This window comes from Ambystoma mexicanum, chromosome 7q (assembly GCF_040938575.1).
Source record: "Ambystoma mexicanum isolate Mex_15411 chromosome 7q, UKY_AmexF1_1, whole genome shotgun sequence".
NCBI classification, from domain to species: domain Eukaryota; kingdom Metazoa; phylum Chordata; class Amphibia; order Caudata; family Ambystomatidae; genus Ambystoma; species Ambystoma mexicanum.
In genome coordinates, this window is record NC_090941.1 from 1,122,177,709 (window position 1) to 1,122,197,283 (window position 19,575).

At 49.9% G+C, this 19,575-nt stretch overlaps 1 protein-coding gene across 2 annotated transcripts in view; it reads right to left on the reverse strand.

The window, feature by feature from the left end:
- Positions 1-19,575, reverse strand: part of LOC138528683 (E3 ubiquitin-protein ligase TRIM39-like) — a 229,234-nt gene that overhangs the window by 62,257 nt on the left and 147,402 nt on the right. For both annotated transcript variants that reach the window (XM_069640541.1, XM_069640540.1), the window contains exon 5: positions 9,216-9,238. In XM_069640541.1, the coding sequence (XP_069496642.1) occupies positions 9,216-9,238 (23 nt within the window). The remainder of the gene's footprint in view (positions 1-9,215; positions 9,239-19,575) is intronic.

Genomic DNA, 19,575 nt, shown 5'->3' on the forward strand with positions numbered 1-19,575 from the left:
TTGCGGAAACGTAAGTTGCAATCACATAAGAAATTCTGTAGTGGGGAAGGCAGGGAGGGAGCGATATGGAATACGTCGTCAGACCATCCCATCGAAAGAAAGTTACCAGGTAAGAGAGTAACTTGTTCTTCGAGGGGATTGGGTCCTCCGACGTATTCCCTATCTATGACAGACTCCCAAAGCAGTACCAATGCAAGGAGGTGGGAAAAGAATTTAGAAAACAGAAATTTAGAATGCCCAATCAAATTGCGGAGTAAAGGACCGCCTTGCCAAAGGCCAGATCCTGCCCCGGATGGAATCGAGGGAGTAGTGACGTACAAAAGTATGTACCGTAGCCCAGGTGGCTGCATCACAGATGTTACGAATAGGAACACCCCTCTGTAGGGTAGTAGAGGCAGCCATACCCCTGGTAGAATGGGCCCGTAAGCTGAACGGTGGGTCCTTACCCGACAAGCGGTAACACTCAGAGATAGCCAAAATAATCCAGCGAGACAAAGTCCGTTTCGTCACAGCTTGTCCCAAACGCTTTCCAGCGTATCCAATGAAGAGTTGATCGTCCACTCTGACCCGGGACATGCGTGAAATATAAAAGCTTAACGCTCTCCTAGGATCAAGCCTATGGAGCCTCTCCTCTTCCTTACCAGGATGTGGAGGAAGATAAAACTCAGAAGAACAACCCTTCTGACCTAAATAAAATTCCGACACCACCTTCGGAAGAAAGGAAGGATGAACTCTAAGGACAACCCTGTCCTTGTGAAACAAAGTGAAGGGTGGTTTAACTGAAAGTGCCTGTAACTCACTCACTCTGCGAGCGGAAGTGACCGCAACCAAAAATACAGTTTTAAGAGTTAACAGTCCCAAAGGGCATGAATGCAAAGGCTCAAACGAAGCACCCATCAGAAACTTGAGAACAAGGTTCAAATCCCAACCGGGCACCTGGAAAGGTGACGGAGGGAACACATTAGTGAGCCCTTTCAGAAACTGAGAAATTAAAAGGAATTTTAAAATAAGAACACTCTTCAGACGAGTGCTTAAATATGGACAGTGCCGCCAGGTAACCTTTAACGGTACCCACTTGCAAGCCCCTACGGGCTAAAGAAAGCAAAAAAGACAGAACCATGGGAATGTCACATGCAAAAGGATCCACATTCTTAACCCTGCACCAGTCGCAGAACTTACGCCAACGGCAACGGTACAGGGACTTTGTAGCTGGCCGTCTGGCCGAGAGCAACACCTCCATCACGTCTTCAGGGAGGTCCCAATCCTTATACCTCAACCTTTCAGAAACCAAACGTGAAGGTTGAGGGATCTGACCTCTGGATGGAGAACCTAACCCCCTCCCATGAGAGCAGATCGTCTCGGTAGGGAAGACGACGTGGAGGGCAGATGGACAAGTCAAGAAGGTCCAGGTACCACGTCCTCCGGGCCCAAGCCGGAGCAATGAGGATCATCCGGGAACCAAACCTCCGTAACCTCTGCAGTACTGGCGGGATGACGGGGACTGGAGGAAACGCGTACAGCAGTGGGAATGACCAATCCACCGCGAACGCGTCTCCTAAGGCTCCTTTCGGAGGAAATTCCCGTGAGCAGAACCTCTCGCACTTCCGGTTGACACTGGAGGCGAAGAGATCCACTTGAGGGGTCCCCCCAAAGGGTGAAGATCTCCAGGAGAATCTCCTGAGCCAACTCCCACTCGTGAGAGATTGCGCTCTGCCTGCTCAGACCGTCCGCCGTCTCGTTTTCGTCTCTGGCCAGATGAACTGCCGAGATCAAAATTTCCTGCTGGATGGCCCAGAACCAGAGCTGCATCGCCTCTCTGCACAGAGGGAGAGACCCTGCCCTCCCCCCTTTTGTTGAGGTAGTGCATGGCCACTGTATTGTCCGTCAGAATCAGGACATTCTTCCCCCGCACAGACGGCAGAAAAGCCTTCAGGGCTAGCCTGACGGCCCTCAGCTCCAACAGATTGATATGGAGTCTGGACTCCAACGGAGACCAACGATCGCTGACTCAACTCGTTGGCATGAGCTACCCATCCCGTGAGGAATGCGTCCATCACGATCGTCACCTCCGGCCAGGGTAGCCAAAATGGAGCCCCCTTCATCAGATTGTCTTCGATGGCCCACCAAAGAAGGTCCTGGGCGACCGAGGACCGCACCTGAACAGGGTCCGACATCCTGCCGGAGGACTGACACCACTGGAGCTTGAGTGCCCATTGCAAAGATCTCATCCGCAACCTGGCCTCTGGCACCAGAAGAATGCAGGATTCCATGAGGCCGAGCAACCTCAAGAACTCAAACGCTGGAAGACTCTGGGCATGTTGAAACTTGTGCACCATCTGCAGAATGTGATACGCCCTCACCTGGGGAGGAAAACACTGCCCCAGGGACGTGTCGAGCACTGCTCCGATGTACTGGAGCCTCTGAGTTGGTGTCGAATGGGACTTCTTTAAGTTGAGGGAGAAGCCCAGCTTGTGGAGGGAGTGGCAGGTGACTGACAGATGATCCAGGACTTGCTCGGGAGAGCGCGCCCTGATCAACCAATCGTACTGGTAGGGGTAGACGTGAATCCCCCCTTTCCTGAGGTGCGCTGCCACCACTACCAGGAGCTTGGTGAAGACCCTCGGGCGGAGGTCAATCCGAAAGGCAGGACCCGAAACTGAAAGTGTGAGTCGCCAACCACGAACCTCAGGTTCTTCTTGTGCTTTGGATGTATCAGCAAATGAAAATGAGCGTCCTTGAGGTCGAGAGACACCAACCAGTCCTGAAGTTGAAGGGCCTGGAGGACTTGAGAGAGAGTAGCCATCTTGAACTTGTCCTTCCTGAGGTGTTTGTTCAAACTGCGCAAGTCCATGATGGGTCTCAATCCCCCGTCTTTCTTGGAAATCAAAAAGTAAGGGGAATACCATCCCTTGTTCCTCTCCGCTACAGGCACCATTTTATGTGCCTTTCTCCAGCAGGGATTGAAGTTCCTGCACAAGGAGCGGATCCGCACTCTTCAAAGAGAGATTCCCCGGTGGATTGTCCTGAGGCCTCTGCCGGAAAGGAAGACAGTAGCCTTGGCTTATGATCTCCAGGGTATACAGTTCTTTTGCCGCAGATTTTTTAGTCGCAGGACTTTTCATCGCTGTTTTTTTATCGAAAAAAAATCGTTTTTTTGGGGGGGTTAAAAATTAAATAAATATTTGTGGATGAAAGGGAATAATAAAAATAAAAAAAAAAAAAAAAAAACAGTTTTCTCGATAAAAAAGGGGCGATGAAAAGTCCTGCGTCGAAAAATCCCGCGGCAAAATAACGTAGAACCGATCTCCAGAACCCACACATCTGAAGTAATGGCACGCCACTCTGCAAGATGCTGCACCAGCCTTCCCCCAACCGGCGAACCATGGGACATGGCCTCATGACTGAGCTGAAGCGGCTGCAGCGTTGCCTGAGGGCAAAGAGGCAACAGACCGATCGGCCTTGGCACCTCGAGTACCTTGTTTTCCACCTCTGGCACTCCTACGGTGGCCCCTGTGACTGGCAGCTCCTCTCGCTTTACCAAAGGATGAGGAATAACGAAAGGAACCTCCCCTCCATTGCTGTCCCCTTGGACGAAAAGGCGGAGGTTGTCTAACTGCAGCGCCCAACGACTTTGCTGCAGCTTTTGAGGTCTGCAACATCTCAAGGCTCTCGTCAGCCTTGCTGCCAAAAAGATGTTCCCCGTCAAAGGGCATGTTGAGGAGCCGGGCCTGCACATCGGGAGCAAACCCCGACTTCCGCAACCACGCAAACCTGCGTATCACGGTGCTCGCCGCCATGGACCGGCTGACGCAATCTGCCATGTCCAAACCCGACTGAACAGCCTCACACATGGCATCCTTGCCATTCTGAACCATGGCAAGGAAACCATCCCGTTCGTCCCCTTCGGGAATATGTTCAGCCGCTAAGGAAACACAGTTCCACAGAGTGTGCGTGAAACGTGACAAGGCACATACGGAGTTGGCCGCCTGAAGCGCCATACCCCCTGAAGAAAACACTTTCTTCGCCCAGCCGTCAAAGCACTTGTCGTCCCTATCAGGAGGGATGGTAGGATGCAACGCCTGCTTTGCCAGGGCCGTAGCCGCCTGCACCACCAAACTCTCCGGAGTGGGGTGCTTGGACAAGTAGCAGGGGTCGCTACTGGCTGGGCGGTATTATCGCGGCAAAGACTTGCCCATTGCCGGGAGACTCTCCGGAGCAGTCCAAGCCGCCGCCACCCTCCTCTGTAGAGCCATATGAAACGGCAGTACCGGGTCAGTTGGTGGACCAAGGTCGAGAATATCTGTAAGGTCATCCTGAAGAAACTCCCCCGGGGGAGCAGACCATCCCAAGTACTCGGTGACCCTAGACATAAAACGCCGGTACAAGGAGTCGGCATGAGTGCCAGGCTCAGGCCTACAAAACTCCACCTCCGGAGAGGTGTCAGCCCACTAGCATCGTGCAGGACTGCCTCAGGTCCTCAAATTGGCTATGGCCGGAGAGAATCTCGTCTGGCACTGTATTAGGAACCATGCCATCATCAGAGCCCTCATCCACCTCTGAAATTAACTCAAGATGGCGGTAAGAAGGCACAGAATGTGAGCGAAAGCCATGCTTTACCTTGGCCAGAGCCTTTCTAGGGGGTTCCACCGAGCCTCGGGGTACCCCCATCAACACAGCCTCGAAAGGCGTCGAGGGCATCGAGTGAATCGGCATAGATGTCGAACGCAGCGCTGACACAGGCCTCGAGGCCGGAGCCTCGAGGCCGGAGCCCCGAGCGTGTCCTTCGACAGCCTGGGCGTCGATGGCGTTGACGTCTTCCTCGAAGACAACACAGGTTCACACGGTCTCGAGTGAGTCGAGGACCGGGACCTGGACCGGGCATGACAATTCCCCTTGTCCGAGCGGGACCTTTTACGCAAATCTTGCCGACCACCCGAGCCTGAAGGCGCGCGAGTGGTGTCTCTCGACTGATCACGACCGACCACACTCGGAGGCGTGGACGGACCGGTGCCCTGCGATTCGAGAATCGCTAACATTTTCTTCCCGAAGGAAGCCCATTCCTCCGGCGTCGCCTGCTTGGTAGGGTAAGCGACAGGCGGAGTCCTCGGAAGAGGACGGGGAAGGCGACCGATGACGGTGCTTTCGGGAGTGCCTCAAAGAGGCAGAGGAGTGGCGGGACCGACTCCAGGACAGAGACCCACTGGACTTCCGACGACGACGCAGAGAGTCGCCTCTCGAATCGTCAGTCGAAAGTCCCGCAGACCTCGACTTCCGTGGCTTAGACACCTTACCTACCGATAACTTCTTCTTGCACTCCCGCAAGGCTTTAGACGTGAGCGACTGGCAGTCGACGCAGTCATCCGTGTCATGGGCCTCCCCGAGGCACCAGAGGCAGGCGTCGTGCGAGTCCGTAACCGACATCTTGGACCCACAGTCCCCGCACTTCTTAAATCCTGTACGCGGGGTGGAAGACGAGGTAGACATCCTTCACGAAGAAGAAACTTCACAAAACGAACAAGTTCGAAGAACCGAGAAACAACAGAAACTCCAAAGAGTCGAGGCGCGCCGAGATTCCCGAAGCGAACACGTTCGCTGAAAAAACGGAACTGAGGCTACGGACGTCATGTGCCCTACTTATAACATCCAGTGATATCGGCCGTCGGAGGAGGTCCTCGACGTCATCGACGCAGGACGCAGACGCCGAAAGATTTTCCGAAGCAGCACAGCTGTGGTGATTACTGTCATAGATATGGAATACGTCGGAGGACCCAATCCCCCCGAAACTTCCTTGTATCTTCAGTTTCTTGATTAATGTCACCCCGCTCTCAGGGAGCCTTGTCATCTGTCTTGGTTCTGAAAAGGTGATAGGGCTGAACACCAAAAGTTCTGACATCCCACAGTAAATGTTGGAGGGATCATGTCCTGGTCCTCTGTACAGTATCTGGGAAGATCCCTCACGTCAACCAAAGTAAACTGGTTCTCCATGGTATTAGGAGGTTTAATGGGACCAAGAAGGCCAAGATCCAATCTCTCATTGGGCAAACCAACCCATGCACAAAGAGTATTTAGTCTATACACCAGACTCGCCAGACAAACTAAAGTCTTTTTACCTGATCATGCACGTTGAGCCAGCAAAACTGAGGAACCAATCACTTCAAAGTTGACCTGGCTCCAAAGTGATCTGCCTAGAGTAACTTGGGATGTAACTGCAGCACGACTGGACTATGGATCAGGGCTTCCGCTAGCCTCCAATGGGCACCTGGCTCAAGGAATAGGGTCGCAGTACACAGAATGCAGTCCCTGCACTCCCAGTGGATTCTGTGCTTCTGAGAGGTTTCCCCCCACCCCCATCATCAGGTCCTGCCTGCACAGGCTGCCTCTGACCACAGCAGAATTCCATCTGATCCAGGCCTTCTTCCCTGAATAAATCACGTAGGTCTGGCAGCTTCTTCTGGTCAGATACTCCAGCACTCATGGGGAAGGATCTCAGGCTCCTCTCTTGCCAAAGTAGGCATCAATAACGTGTTTAGGTTGGACTGTTGAGTCACAGGCACACCTTGGCTTCTTCACTTGTGTGGAAGGTCTCTCAGCTGCATGTGTGCTCTGTTAAGCAGGTTGTCCCCTTTTTGACTGTGAAAGGGTGATCACAACCCCAGCCAGTTTTGTGCCCGAAGACACTACAGCCGTGACTACAGCTCATTCCCTAAAAACACATTTAGATGGATTTTGTCCTTTGTACATATATGCAAATTTGTTACCACAATTCCATATATCCAAAACCTTCATGGCACTAGTTGCCCTGATTTCCCCAACTTATCATTCCTTAATTACAAGTGTCTCTGAATCCTCTAGTATAGCAAGCAGTTCCAAACTTTTGCACAAACGACTCTCTTGTAACTGTGCTATCTTTGCTCACACTCATTCAGTTCCGGAATAGCTTCATTTACTTAGTAAGCTGTGTGCGTTATTCTGATCGTTCACCTTGGGCATAAAGTCTGCCAGCTCGGAGGAGGCCAAACAAGACTGAGAGATCAGGTCCAACCACAAACACCTGCCAACTCATTTGGGAGATGGGGATGGTTGTTCGTGGTGACCCAATCTGGTTCAGGCTCCAGTTTCTTCACCTACGCCCGATGAAGCCTGTCTTTGGTTTTCAGCCAGCCCCTCCACCCATCTGAGCATCTACCAAGCCAGTCCTGCCGCTAGATGGGCGCTGCAAGTGCAGGTTAACCAACTCACACAGATCCCTTTTCCCTACCAGGGTTTCTTGCCGAGTATCCAGTTTAGTTTTGGAGCCTACACTTCTCCCGACTCAACAGATCCGTGGGCCAGTTGATGTTGTCACAAGAGGCACTGCAGACATGCTGCTGAAGGAAGGTTGCTGTGACATGTCAATTCCCTCATCACCTGTGAGTTCAGGAGCTCTGTGTTGCTCCTCTTGATGAGGTTCGAGGGCTGTTATAGCAAATCCACTTTTTTCCAGAATGTAGGCTTAAAATCTCTGTGTCCCACTCAGCAGAGTGATCTGGACACTTTCACCACCTGCTCTATCATTTACCTTGGTGCTTTGACCATTAGCCCAGTTTATTTGAGAGTTGTCCGATTATCCCCACAGTGTTGCCAAAGACAGATTCCCATTTCGCTATTTGGTAACTTCAATCATCACAACCTGCAATTACAAACACATAATTTCTGTGGAATGGATAAAAAGACTTGTGGGAACAGTCCATAAACCAAAACTGGTCAAAAGATGTTAACCAGTTATACAGGGACATTAGATATGCAGAGCAAATTACAGTTCTCCTCTGGCCAAGAGGACCATCTGCAACCCCAGGCACGCGTTTCAGCCTTCTTGGGCCTCCTCCTCTATAAGTCACAGTGAGCAAGGGGACTACGTCTGGATTACCCTTGGTTACATAGGGTGGGTTACTGTGAACCCTCCTTCTCCCCAAGTTCAGTTACATCAATGCCAGAGAGAGCTAAGCACATGTTAGCTCTGGACAGCTCCAACCAGTCGCTGTAGTCTTGCACTGTTCACACATAAAAACAAAACGTAACACTATTGAAGAGATTTGGTTGCTAATTAATGGCTGCATGGCATGCCCGGTGGCTCCCTTGCCGTGCAACCCACAAGGTAACACAATAAGCACTGTATATAGAGTTGGATTCAGACAGACTAGGGAAGCAGTGTCCAGGCCATTAACACCTAATCAAGACCCTGGCATTAGTCCCAAGGTAGGGAGGGGGAACTCCATCCATGTTTGGAATGGGAACGTAGCAGAGTTGTCACAGGTCGGACAGACTGGCCTGGCAGAAGCCCTATGGCAGGAGGGGAAACTATGGAGCTGTCTATTCCAAAAGGCTTAGGACATGTGGGTCCAAAGACTACCAGAGTTCATCTACCATACCAAGAGGTCACAATGCCAAGACAAACATCAAACTCCAACTGGGGTCTCTGAGGACCAAAACCCACCCCAAGAATGAAGTGCACAGACACACTAACTCCCTAAGACTGTGGGTGATTATTTTGGCAACTGTGGTGAGGGGTTGGGGGGGCAGGAAGCATGCCTCTAGAACAGGGCCTGGGCTTCTAGACTCAGGGTCATTGGCCGGTCTAGATTAAAGCAGATATTGTGTTTGGCCAATCTTGAAACTGCTGATGACGCTAGAACATTCCTCTTTTGGGCCTACCCTCACTGAGAAGCATTCCCTCATTGTCCACACCTTTCATACTACAGTGAACCTCATAGTACTGGTCTGTTTCCTGTGGCCTCCTTTGTCACACTTTACATACAAATTGTCTCTCAGAAAAAATAAGTTTCAAGCATTGACAAATAGTGCTTCTTTTAGTGTGGAATAAATTCAAGGGAAAGATGGTGGTGTTCTTCTCTGGCAGGAGATCTCTTTGTGAGAAGTGCGGGAGCACTGCACACTCCTAGTCATTTGGTGGTTTTCTCATCCTTAGTTACAATAACTAAATCCATCAGCTCACAGATCTTGGTGAGCTCCAACACTTTCCTCACTAGGCCTGGACGCCCTCGGGCTTTTGGCGCTATACAAATGTTATAACATAACATAACAACAACATAACTAAGCTACATATTTGAAGAGAAGGGAATTGCAAGATTCATACCTGCGGATGGCTCTCTGCAGATCCTAGAGAAAGAGAAATAGGGGTCACATATTTGAAGAGAAGGGAATTGCAAGATTCATACCTGCGGATGGCTCTCTGCAGATCCTAGAGAAAGAGAAATAGGGGTCATGTTACTGGTTATCACAGAGAAGGCCCAGATACTCATGCAAATGCAATCCAATCAATAGCTGGCATGAACAGGTCGACCTTCTTTCTATTCATTGAAAGTGAACAATGCGTTGTCCAATAAGTCACTTAACTATCATTTGAATGTGTTCCTTCTTTGAAAAGTGGAGGTGTGGTTGACCAAGGAGTTCCAGTTCACCAAAGCATGACAATTAGTTCAGTAAGAACCTTGAACTATTTATATAAAACTACACACAATCTTTCCTAAGAGTGACTTCTTTCTGCAAGAAGGAGGCTCTGCCATCTTTGGTCTGGGAGTGTGACATCACATGCAATCTTCTGTCGCCACACTTCACTCAGGGCTCCTCGATTTCAGCCGAGCAGCCCAGTCTATAGATGACAGCAAGGTAAAAACGAAATCTCTGTGCTCTGCCTCCTGGATGGATTTGCCCACACTGTTGCACAATCAGGGTGTGGGACTGCACAGGTGATATGGCATTTATAACACGCCTATACACAAGTGTTTCAAGGCACGAAACAAGTGTTTGGGGATTCTCTGGGCACCCTACACCAAAGAGCAGGAGAGCCTAAGCAGGATGAAAGGCCATGCTGTGTTGTTCCCCATGCCCCATCTGCCATGCCATGCCAGCTATGCCATGCTAGCTGGAAGATGCTTGATCCTCTCCATCTCCATGCACTAATCACATGTGAGTGCGGATCTGATTGGGTTCCTGAAAGAAATGAATGGAGGCCACCAAAGGGACCAGTCATTGGAAAGAGCACTCAAGCCTAATTGGACATTAAACAACAGAAGACGATTGAATGACATCACAATAGACTCTCTAAGGAGTGCACCACTGATTGGCAGGTGCTCCTCTGCCCTCCATGTCGATGGCCAGCACACTCGGAATGCAAACCTGTAGAGTGGAGGGGATGAACGCCACATTCAGGCATGGCCATGAACACCTCTGATGAGGCCCACATTTGGGGAAAGTACTCTGTACCTGAGCTCCTCTCAGATTCCATGGCTCCTTCAGCCTGCACAAAATGTGAGTGCAGAGAGACAAGCAGTCTCTCCTCCTGGGTTTGCAGGCATTTGCGAGTGTTCCCTTACAGAAAGGTAGAGGCACTATTGCTGGTGGCCTGCATATGTGAATTATACATGTATGCTGCCTCCACCTCCCAGATATACTGGAAAAATAGTTATCTTTGCTTTGCCCTCCCGCCTGGGAGCCTTTAGTGAGAATCATGGGTATAGTTCTAGCCATGAGCACGGGCTAATCAACCTGAAATCAGAACTAGTGTGGTTCTGTAAAATGGAAACACTCCTCGGTAAAGACGAGACTTATTTTAAATGCTATTTATATGGTAATGTTAATGTATATGTATACCGCGCACTATCACCACCGGAGTGGTCCTCTGGCGCTTTGGCTGCTCTGAAAGGCAAGGTGGTAGGTAAGTTAGTAGGACATAGCCGGAGAAAAAGCAAGAGAGCTGTGATGTGCTGTTGGCAGCGTCAGTTCGGTTTTCACCTTTCGATGAGCTTAGATGTAATTTCGGTTGGTAGCCTTTGTGTGCTGCTGTGCGAAGCTATGTGTGGTTTGTTTAGTTGTTGGGATGTAGTGAAGTGTGTGCAGCTTGGCATGGTTTGAAGATACGATTGTGGTTAGTTTAGAGTTTGAGAGGTGTATGCAGAGGGTGTGGGGTTGGTTGTAGACATTACTATCTAGGCATGCTGTAAGCTAGATGTTTACATTTCTATCTGGATGTGATGCAAGCAAACATTCCAAACATTCAGTCTTCTGTCCTGATGTGACACAGGCCAATAGTCCCAATTCCACCCAGATTTGACTCAGGCATATAACCACAATTCTGTCTAGATGTCACGCAAGGTAATATTCACATTGCTGCTTAGATGTGACACAGGCTAATATTTACAAATATCTAGATGTGACACAGACTAATGTGAGAAACCAGAAGGTGTCTCAGCCGCTAGTCCATGGGGGTCTCTCTCTCAGGTGGGCAGGGCACGGCCATCACCTTTGGATCCAGACCCTGGGGGTGGACCAGTGCGGGAGATCACCTGGGTGAGGGGTGTTCCGGGAGCAGGAGTGGGACACCTGATGGCGAGATGTGGTATCCCCCCATAACACCTTTAATCCATACTAGGATACCTGGAATTGTAAATGCCCCCCCTCACTGCTCTAAAGGGACACTTTCACACAGACAGCCCGCTCTGGGAGAAAACAGACTCCTACCTGAGCATTGTACCTGACATGCCCCACTACTATGGTCAAAGTCAGGCAATTACTGTGAACAACTCACACCTGACTTCCATTAAGCTTCCAAAAATGGATAAAAGGCAGAGCACGAGAGCACACTCCGAGCGAGGCAGAGCACACAAAAGAACAGTGTTTTCCAGATGGCGGCTGAATGAGGGGAGAAAGGCAGCAAACCGAGAAGGGAGAGCAAGGAGGTAGGCACCCTTGACTTTTCCGGCAAGAAACCATTACTTTCCACAAATCTTCAGATTAAAAAGGCATAAGGCCAGGAAACCAGGCTAAAGAAACCTGCATTGTGTATCAGAGATACCTGGGGTCCTCCAGCATGACTATTTGAATCAGGTAGGAGCAGCAGCCGCCATGGTACCGTCCTTGCCTCCAGGATCAAAGCAGCACCAGAGAAATCAACATAGCCGGTGAGTTGGGGATACCGATGCAAGACCGGTCTGTGTTGAAGTCAAGGTTGCAAGCAACAACATTGTATGAAGAGTGCAAGAGCAAAGAATATTAACGCGTGTGATGAAAGATGCTCGTAAAGCTCAATTAGCTCAATTGCCAATGGAAGTTTGAACTTTAATATGAATCAGAGAAGGTACGAGACAAAGTAACAGTTGTCCGGTGCTGCAGGTGTGCTCAATCGAAGGTCTATGTGTGATGTACCCAGCCAAGAAGTGGCAGAAACAAAAGTAATAAAGTGAAACTAATGGATGAAATGAATCGAAGTGGTCATGCAATGGTTTAAGAAAAATCCATCTCACAATCAAAGTTTTCGAATTTTGATACCAAAAAGAAAGCAAAGAAAGTGAGATTATAAATTGATCTGAGCCCGATTGAAGGAGACCAATTCTGAACTTGTGTTAAAGGGGGTCCGAGCATGACAAGGGAGACCCATGGTGAACAGTAAACCTGAGAACATGTGAATGTGAAAATCCTGATGAGAAAGGAACTTTGGTACTTGTTTGTTACACCAGGCACTCTGCAATAAGAGAATTTTATTGGGAAAGAGACTTTGGAGCAGAAGGCCCAATACCTATTTTTTTTAACTCTCTTCTCGTGGGCGAGAAGCCAGAATGTGCGTGAAGCTCAAACGTGCCACCTGTCCGGTGCTGAAAACGTAGGGATGGGTAGCCAACAGTTCAACTATCCTGAAATATTATTTCTTGAACACTTTTCTTTTACATACATCGTTTTCCCACACCATTTGTATTTAGAAGTAAGGATAGGCAATATGTTTATTAGTATACACCATGGGTGCACAACATACGGCCCGTGGCCCAGTTGCAGCCCGCCATGCCATTTTGCCCGGCCCGCGAGGCACAAAGACTCTCCTAATGGAGTGCGGCAGGCAACTAGCATCGGCCGCCCTCCATTAGGAAAGTCTTTGAAACTCTTCTCTTCTTGGCCGGACAAAACACTGGCCCTCATTGGCTCAGCACACATGCACCACGTCGCTCCTACGAGCCACATAGTGCATAAGTGCTGCACCAATGGAGTGCCAGCACTACGGCTGGCGTGGTCAATAAGGCTTGATGCCGGAAGACATTTCAGCCTTGCCACGCCAGCCGTAGTACCACTCCAGTTACCTCGCCAGCGTTCCAGCTAGCCTGCCTTCCAGCACGTCCGGTAAGTGGTCTGTTTGTTTGTGTTTGTGTGTTGGGTCTGTTCTGCTGTATGTTCGTGCAGTTTATGTTGAGATGCGGGGGTGGGGGGGTGTCGGGTCTGCTTGAATGATTGTTTTTGAGTGCAAGTGCAGTGTATGTTGAGATGCGGGGTGGAGGGGTGTGTGTGGTCTGCTTGAATGGTTGTTTTTGAGTGCAAGTGCAGTGTATGTAGAGATGCGGTGGTGTCGGGTCTGCCTGAATGTTTGTTTTGGAGTGTAAGTGCGGTGTATGTTGAGATGCAGGGTTTGTATGGGTGCATGCTTGAGTTTGTCTGCCGAGTTGGGTGGTGGGGGGTTTGTGTCTGTATGGGTGAATGTTTGAGAGTGTGTGCTTATTTGGGGTTTGGGGTGTTCGGGTGTGTATGGGTGCATGCTTGAGAGTGTGTGTGCTGAGTTAGGGGGTGGGGGGTTTGCATCTGTATGGGTGCATGCTTGTATGCTGAGTTGGGGGGTGGGGAATTTGGGTTTGCATGGGTACATGTTTGAGAGTTTGTGTGCTGATTTTGGGGGGTGGGGTGTTCGGGTCTGTATGGGTGCATGCTTGAGAGTTTGTATGCTGAGTTGGGTGGTGGGGGGTTTGGGTCTGTATGGGTGCATGCTTGAGAGTGTGTGCTGATTTGGGGGGTGGGGGGTTTGGGTCTGTAAGGGTGCATGCTTGAGAGTTTGTGTGCTGAGTTGGGGGTGGGGGTTTGGGTCTGTATGGGTGCATGCTTGAGAGTGTGTGTGCTGAGTTGGGGGTGGGTGGGGTTCAGGTCTGTATGGGTGCATGCTTGAGAGTTTGTATGCTGAGATGGGTGGTGGGGGTTTGGGTCTGTATGGGTGCATGCTTGAGAGTGTGTGATGATTTGGGGGATGGGGGTTCGGGTCTGTATGGGTGCATGCTTGAGAGTGTGTGCTGATTTGGGGGGTGGGGGTTTTGGGTCTGTATGGGTGCATGCTTGAGAGTGTGTATGCTGAGGTGGGGGGGTTCAGATCTGTGTGGGTTCATGTTTCAGAGTTTGTATGCCGAGTAGGGGGGTAATGGTCCGTATGGGTGCATGCTTGAGAGTTTGTGTGCTGAGTTGTGGGTGGGGGGTTTGGGTCTGTATGGGTGCATGCTTGAGTTTGTATGCTGAATTGGGGAGTGGGGGTTTGGGTCTGTATGGGTGCATGCTTGAGTTTGTATGCTGAATTGGGGGGTGGGGGGTTTGGGTCTGTATGGGTGCATGTTTGAGAGTTTGTGTGCTGAGTTGGGGGGTGGGGGGATTGGGTCTGTATGGGTGCATGCTTGAGTTTGTATGCTGAGTTGGGGGGTGGGGGGTTTGGGTCTGGATGGGTGCATGTTTGAGTGTGCTGAGTTGCGGGTGTGGGGGGTTTTGGTCTGTATGGCTGCATGCTTGGGAGTGTGTGCTGAGTTGTGGGGTTTGGGTCTGTATGGGTGCATGCTTGAGAGTTTGTGCTGAGTTGGGGGTTCGGGGTTTGGGTCTGTATGGGTGCATGCTTGAGTGTGTGTGCTAAGTTGGGGGTGTATGGGTGCATGCTTGAGAGTGTGTACGCAGAGATGGTGGGTGAAGGGTTTGGGTGGGGGGTTCGGGTCTGTATGGGTGCATGCTTGAGAGTGTGTGCTGAGTTGGGGGTGATGGGGCCATGGGGCATAGTGTTTGGTTGGGGGTGAGGGACATGGGGGGAGCCATGGGGCATAGTGTTTGGTTGGGGGTGGGAGCCATGGGGCATAGTGTTTGCTTGGGGGGTGGGGCCATGGGGCATAATGTTTGCTTGGGAGTGTGGGGTCATGGGGCATAGTGTTTGCTTTGGGGTGGGAGCCATGGGGCATAGTGTTTGGTTGAGGGTGTGGGACATGGGACATAGTGTTTGGTTGGGTGTGAGGGACATGGGGCATAGTGTTTGGCTGGGGGTGAGGGACATGGGGAATAGTGTTTGCTTGGGGGTGGGAGCCATGGGGCATAGTGTTGCACTCCAAGAGTGAACCCAATAATAAAGTTAAAACAGGCACAGTTAGGAGATGTACATCCTTTGCTTTTTGAGGAAACCTACTCAACGAAGGCCATACTGCTCTTGGGCAACCCAAACAGCAAAGTATATGATATGATTGTGTATATGCGCTATATAAATAAACTATGTGTTTCAAAGCGCTTCAAGGCAAGGAAGGGAACAAGGGAAAATACAATGACATTCTTACAGGCCATGAAGAGTAAGGATGTGAAATTAACTATCGTACTCGGCCTGATGACATTTCAGATAGTGCAAGAGCTAAGACATAGATAAGGAAGGGAGGGGGAGATTGTGAATGGAAACAGACAGGCGACTACCGTACTAGGCCTGGCGACATTTCTGGTAGAGCTGGAGAAAAACCAAGAGGTGAGGGAGAGGGGTGCAGAAAGGTAGGGGGGGAACAAAACAAGCGACTATCATACTAGGCCTGACGACATTTCAGATAGTGCTGGAGGGGAGGCTTGGTGGGGAGGAAAAAACCAGTAAGGGGAGGGAGGAGGAGACAGACAAGGTTGCTATCATACTAGGTCCAGGGACAATTCTGATAGAGTAACTGCATAGAAGAAAGTAAGGGGAGGAGATAGGAAAAGGGAGAAGGGAAAGGAGGAGAGAACAGAGAGTTAGCAGTCAAAAGAGTGGAGAAGCAAGAGAGGAGAGTGAATAAAATTGCAGAAGTCAGTAGTAACACATAATGTTGCAAACCAGAGTACAAGATGAAAATGGGAACAGCATGATTCAGGGCCACCATGAGTACAAAATGAAAAGAAAGTCCAGCATGAGAGTTGAGAAAGGGTGACGCACCGTGAATGAACGAAGTCCATAAAAGTCAAATCCAGCATTGCCCACAAGACGGTGATGGTGAAACCAGAATTTATCAGGACAGACTCCTGCAGAGGTAGGCTGGAGGGGGGCAAAAGGGGAGGGGGAGCATGGTAGAACATTCAAGCAAAACAGGCTACCCCTCTGTGCGAGAATGGTGGGGGCACAAGGGAACATCACAGGGGGGGACCAGAGGGAGTGGGGATGGCCTGTGGGGACAGAGGGAGTAACACATGTTGGTGCATGCTTACCTGCTGTCTGAGCAGGGGGTCAGGCCCTGGGTCCTCCTGGTCCGAACAGGAATTGCCCTTTTATTTGTCTGCCCTACGCTTAGGATGCCCGGGCGAGAGACGCCCTTGATCTAATAGTTAAGAGCAGGAAGGAAGAGGCAGGGCTAAGAAGGTGGTTGGTGCATAGGCCAGGTGACCTAGATCCACTTGCACCTGCCCCCCATCTGCAAAGGAAAAGAGGCTGGATGACTCCTTAAGTAGGGAAAAAGAATGGCAAGCAGGAATGCACCAGGTGGGTGGGGCTTGCTAAGTGGGGAAAAAGAGCTGCAAGCAGGAAGGCACCAGGTGGGTGGGGCTTGCTAAGTGGTGAAAAAGAGAAGCAGGCAGGAAGGCACCAGGTGGGTGGGGCTTAGGCCAGGTGACCTAGATCCACTTGCACCTGCTCCCCTTCTACAAAGGAAAAGAGGCTGGAGGGCTCCTTAAGTAGGGAAAAAGAGCGGCAAGCAGGAAGGCACCAGGTGGGCGGGGCTTGCTAAGTGGTGAAAAAGAGCAGCAAGCAGGAAGGCACCAGGTGGGTGGGGCTTGCTAAGCGGTGAAAAAGAGCGGCAGGCTGGAAGGCACCAAGTGGGCGGGGTTTAGGCCAGGTGGCCTAGATCCACTTGCACCTGCTCCCCATCTCCCCTATAGCAGTCCAAAATAACGGAATGTCCAATAAAGGGTCAATAAAATATATATATAGTTTAATTAAACAGACTATATACAATAACTAAACAGAAATAAATTAGAACAATGGAAATTGTGTAGTACAAAATGTAAGTTTGAAATACAACTAAAGTCTCTACTGGGACTGCGTTATTATTATTATTTGAACCACAATTCTGTCCAGATGTGACACAGGCCAATAACTACAAATCTGTCAAGTTGTCGGGGGCGTGGCTACAAGGCCATGTGAACGGACGTGCTTTTAGTGGGGCTCCTGGTGATCCGACATTTATCCTTGGAAAAAGTGCAGTTGCACTGGACTGGCGAGCATGAAAACATAAGCAACAGCTTATGAAAACAATGTGAACACCCGGTGCTAGTTTTGGAGCCCGCAGGACATTCGGAACGACTGATCGAGGTGCGTGAGGTCTGGAGGAGTTGTGGACCGGAAAAATAAAAAATGGCAACCCCTCCGAGATAACGATGAAGAAATTAGCAGATCGATGAAGCCGCTTACTGTTGGATGGACTCTGGGGCGGGTGGAACCGTGGAAACGTACACCTCGAGGCTTGCCACAGGCGTGCATAGGTGCTCTGAGCTGTCTGGAATCGGGAGAGAAACCCCCGAACACAATGTGAAACAAAGGGACTGCCGGCGCTAGGACCGCGCCAGAGTCGAGTTAAACAAAGAAGACCCCGCGGCCCGAGCAAGACGGGTGCCGCGAAACATCTGGTGGACGAGGGGGAGAGGCAGGCCCCCAACCGAGAGTGGACCGCTGCGAGCCACATATACATAGTACTCCAGTGTTAATTACAGGGTCAACAAAAATTGTCTCCAGTGACAGCTGTGTTCTGCAAATCACACATATAACACATATCTTATTAACCAGAGTGTGAAATCTGGATTGGAAGTAAAAACCGACCTTATAGTTGGCATAACACTGTTAAAACACTGCTATAAACACTAATACAAGCACATGGACTAATCATGTGGAAATCAGAGAAAACACATTAAATCGAATTCACAGTTCATGCCCCTTGGGCTGAGGCAATCCAAAAGACTTCCGTCTGGAGTAGTCTCTTTTGTACATCACCCCCTCTTGGACCTACTTTCACTTGTTCAAGGATCATGCATTTTAGTTGAGCAATCGAATGCCTTGCTTCCTGAAAATGCATTGCCACTGGTGATCTAGGAATTTTTGTTCGGATGTTGGATTTATGTTCCGTCCAACGCAGTTTCGCCTTCCTTATAGTGATCCCCACATAATAGTAGCCACAGGGACACTTGAGAGCGTAGACTACATTGGTTGAATCACAGGTGCATGAATGTTTGAGTGAGATAGGTTTGCCAGTGTGAACATACGGAGTATGTACTGGATTAGGATTGGGAATGTTTATCTTGTTACTCAAGTTAATCGTTATCTGATCATGGATTTGATTCAACATTAGATTGTGAACAGCCCCTCAGCCGGGAGCCTGAAAAATACTCAATGTAATACGAATGGAGGTCAGCGACCCATATAAGACACCAGAGTGCAGAGTTCAGTATAATTCCATCTGATTATCAATCTAAAACAGGAATAACAATCACACTGGATAGCTCCTGGCAGGTTGCCATGTTGCTGTCCGACTTGTGATTTTCGTTATTCAGCAGAAACATAGAGGGAGGTAGGGGCACCAGGCAGCTCCCCGCTGCCTCTTTGCCCCTCCCCCCGCAACCCAAACATTCAAGGAGACTTGCCCCCATACCCGCTCTTTTGTTATGTAAGCTTTAGTTTTTAGGATCGAGTGGAATGAGTCTGATCACCATGCAGTTTATTTGCTGCATGCGATTGTTGTGCCTACCTCAGTATGCCCGCTCAATTATTTGTCGAGGCATCCCCTCGTCTAATCTGAGCTGGAACCCATACAGATTACAAGGGACTGAGAGCGTAACACGTCCCTAGCAACAGAAAAAAAGAGCGCGCACGCGCGACCCGGCGCAATCCGTGTATACAAACCACAAAGGTATTCTTTCCCTTACGTTGTCCTCCTTACCGTGCCACTATTTTTAGCACTGTTTAAGGTTTATAGGTTACCTCAATACCAAGTTTGAGGCTCGGTTCGAGTTAGATCGTACCTGGGACTTTTTGTCCCACACAAAGATGGCGCCCCGCGCGGGGACGCGTCTGCATGCCGCTCCCATGGCAACGCATTTAGCTGGGGAGTGCCGTGCAGCTCGCCCGCGTGAGCTGCTGCTGTTTCACTATGGTGGACGACCCGCTCGTAAGTATTCATGATCTTGATGTTCATTGAACGATAATCACAATGGGTGCATGAGCACAGTGAACAGCCTCCATTTCTTCACTGCACTTTGTACGGACACCACGGTTGACACCCTCCACTAGAGCTACTGACTTTTTCAGTTACCTTAGGTCTTGGTGAATATAGTTTTCACGCTACTTCACATATGACACCTTTGGATTCCGCAGTGTTTTTCGTTTACCATGCTCATAGAAAGCATATATTTACATGCCTGGAGTTAGCCTGAATAGCCTCCACTTCTTCATTGCACGTTGTACGGAAATTACGATTAACGCCCTCCACTAGAGCTACTGACTTTCTCAGGTGGTTGACCTTAAGTCTTGGTGAA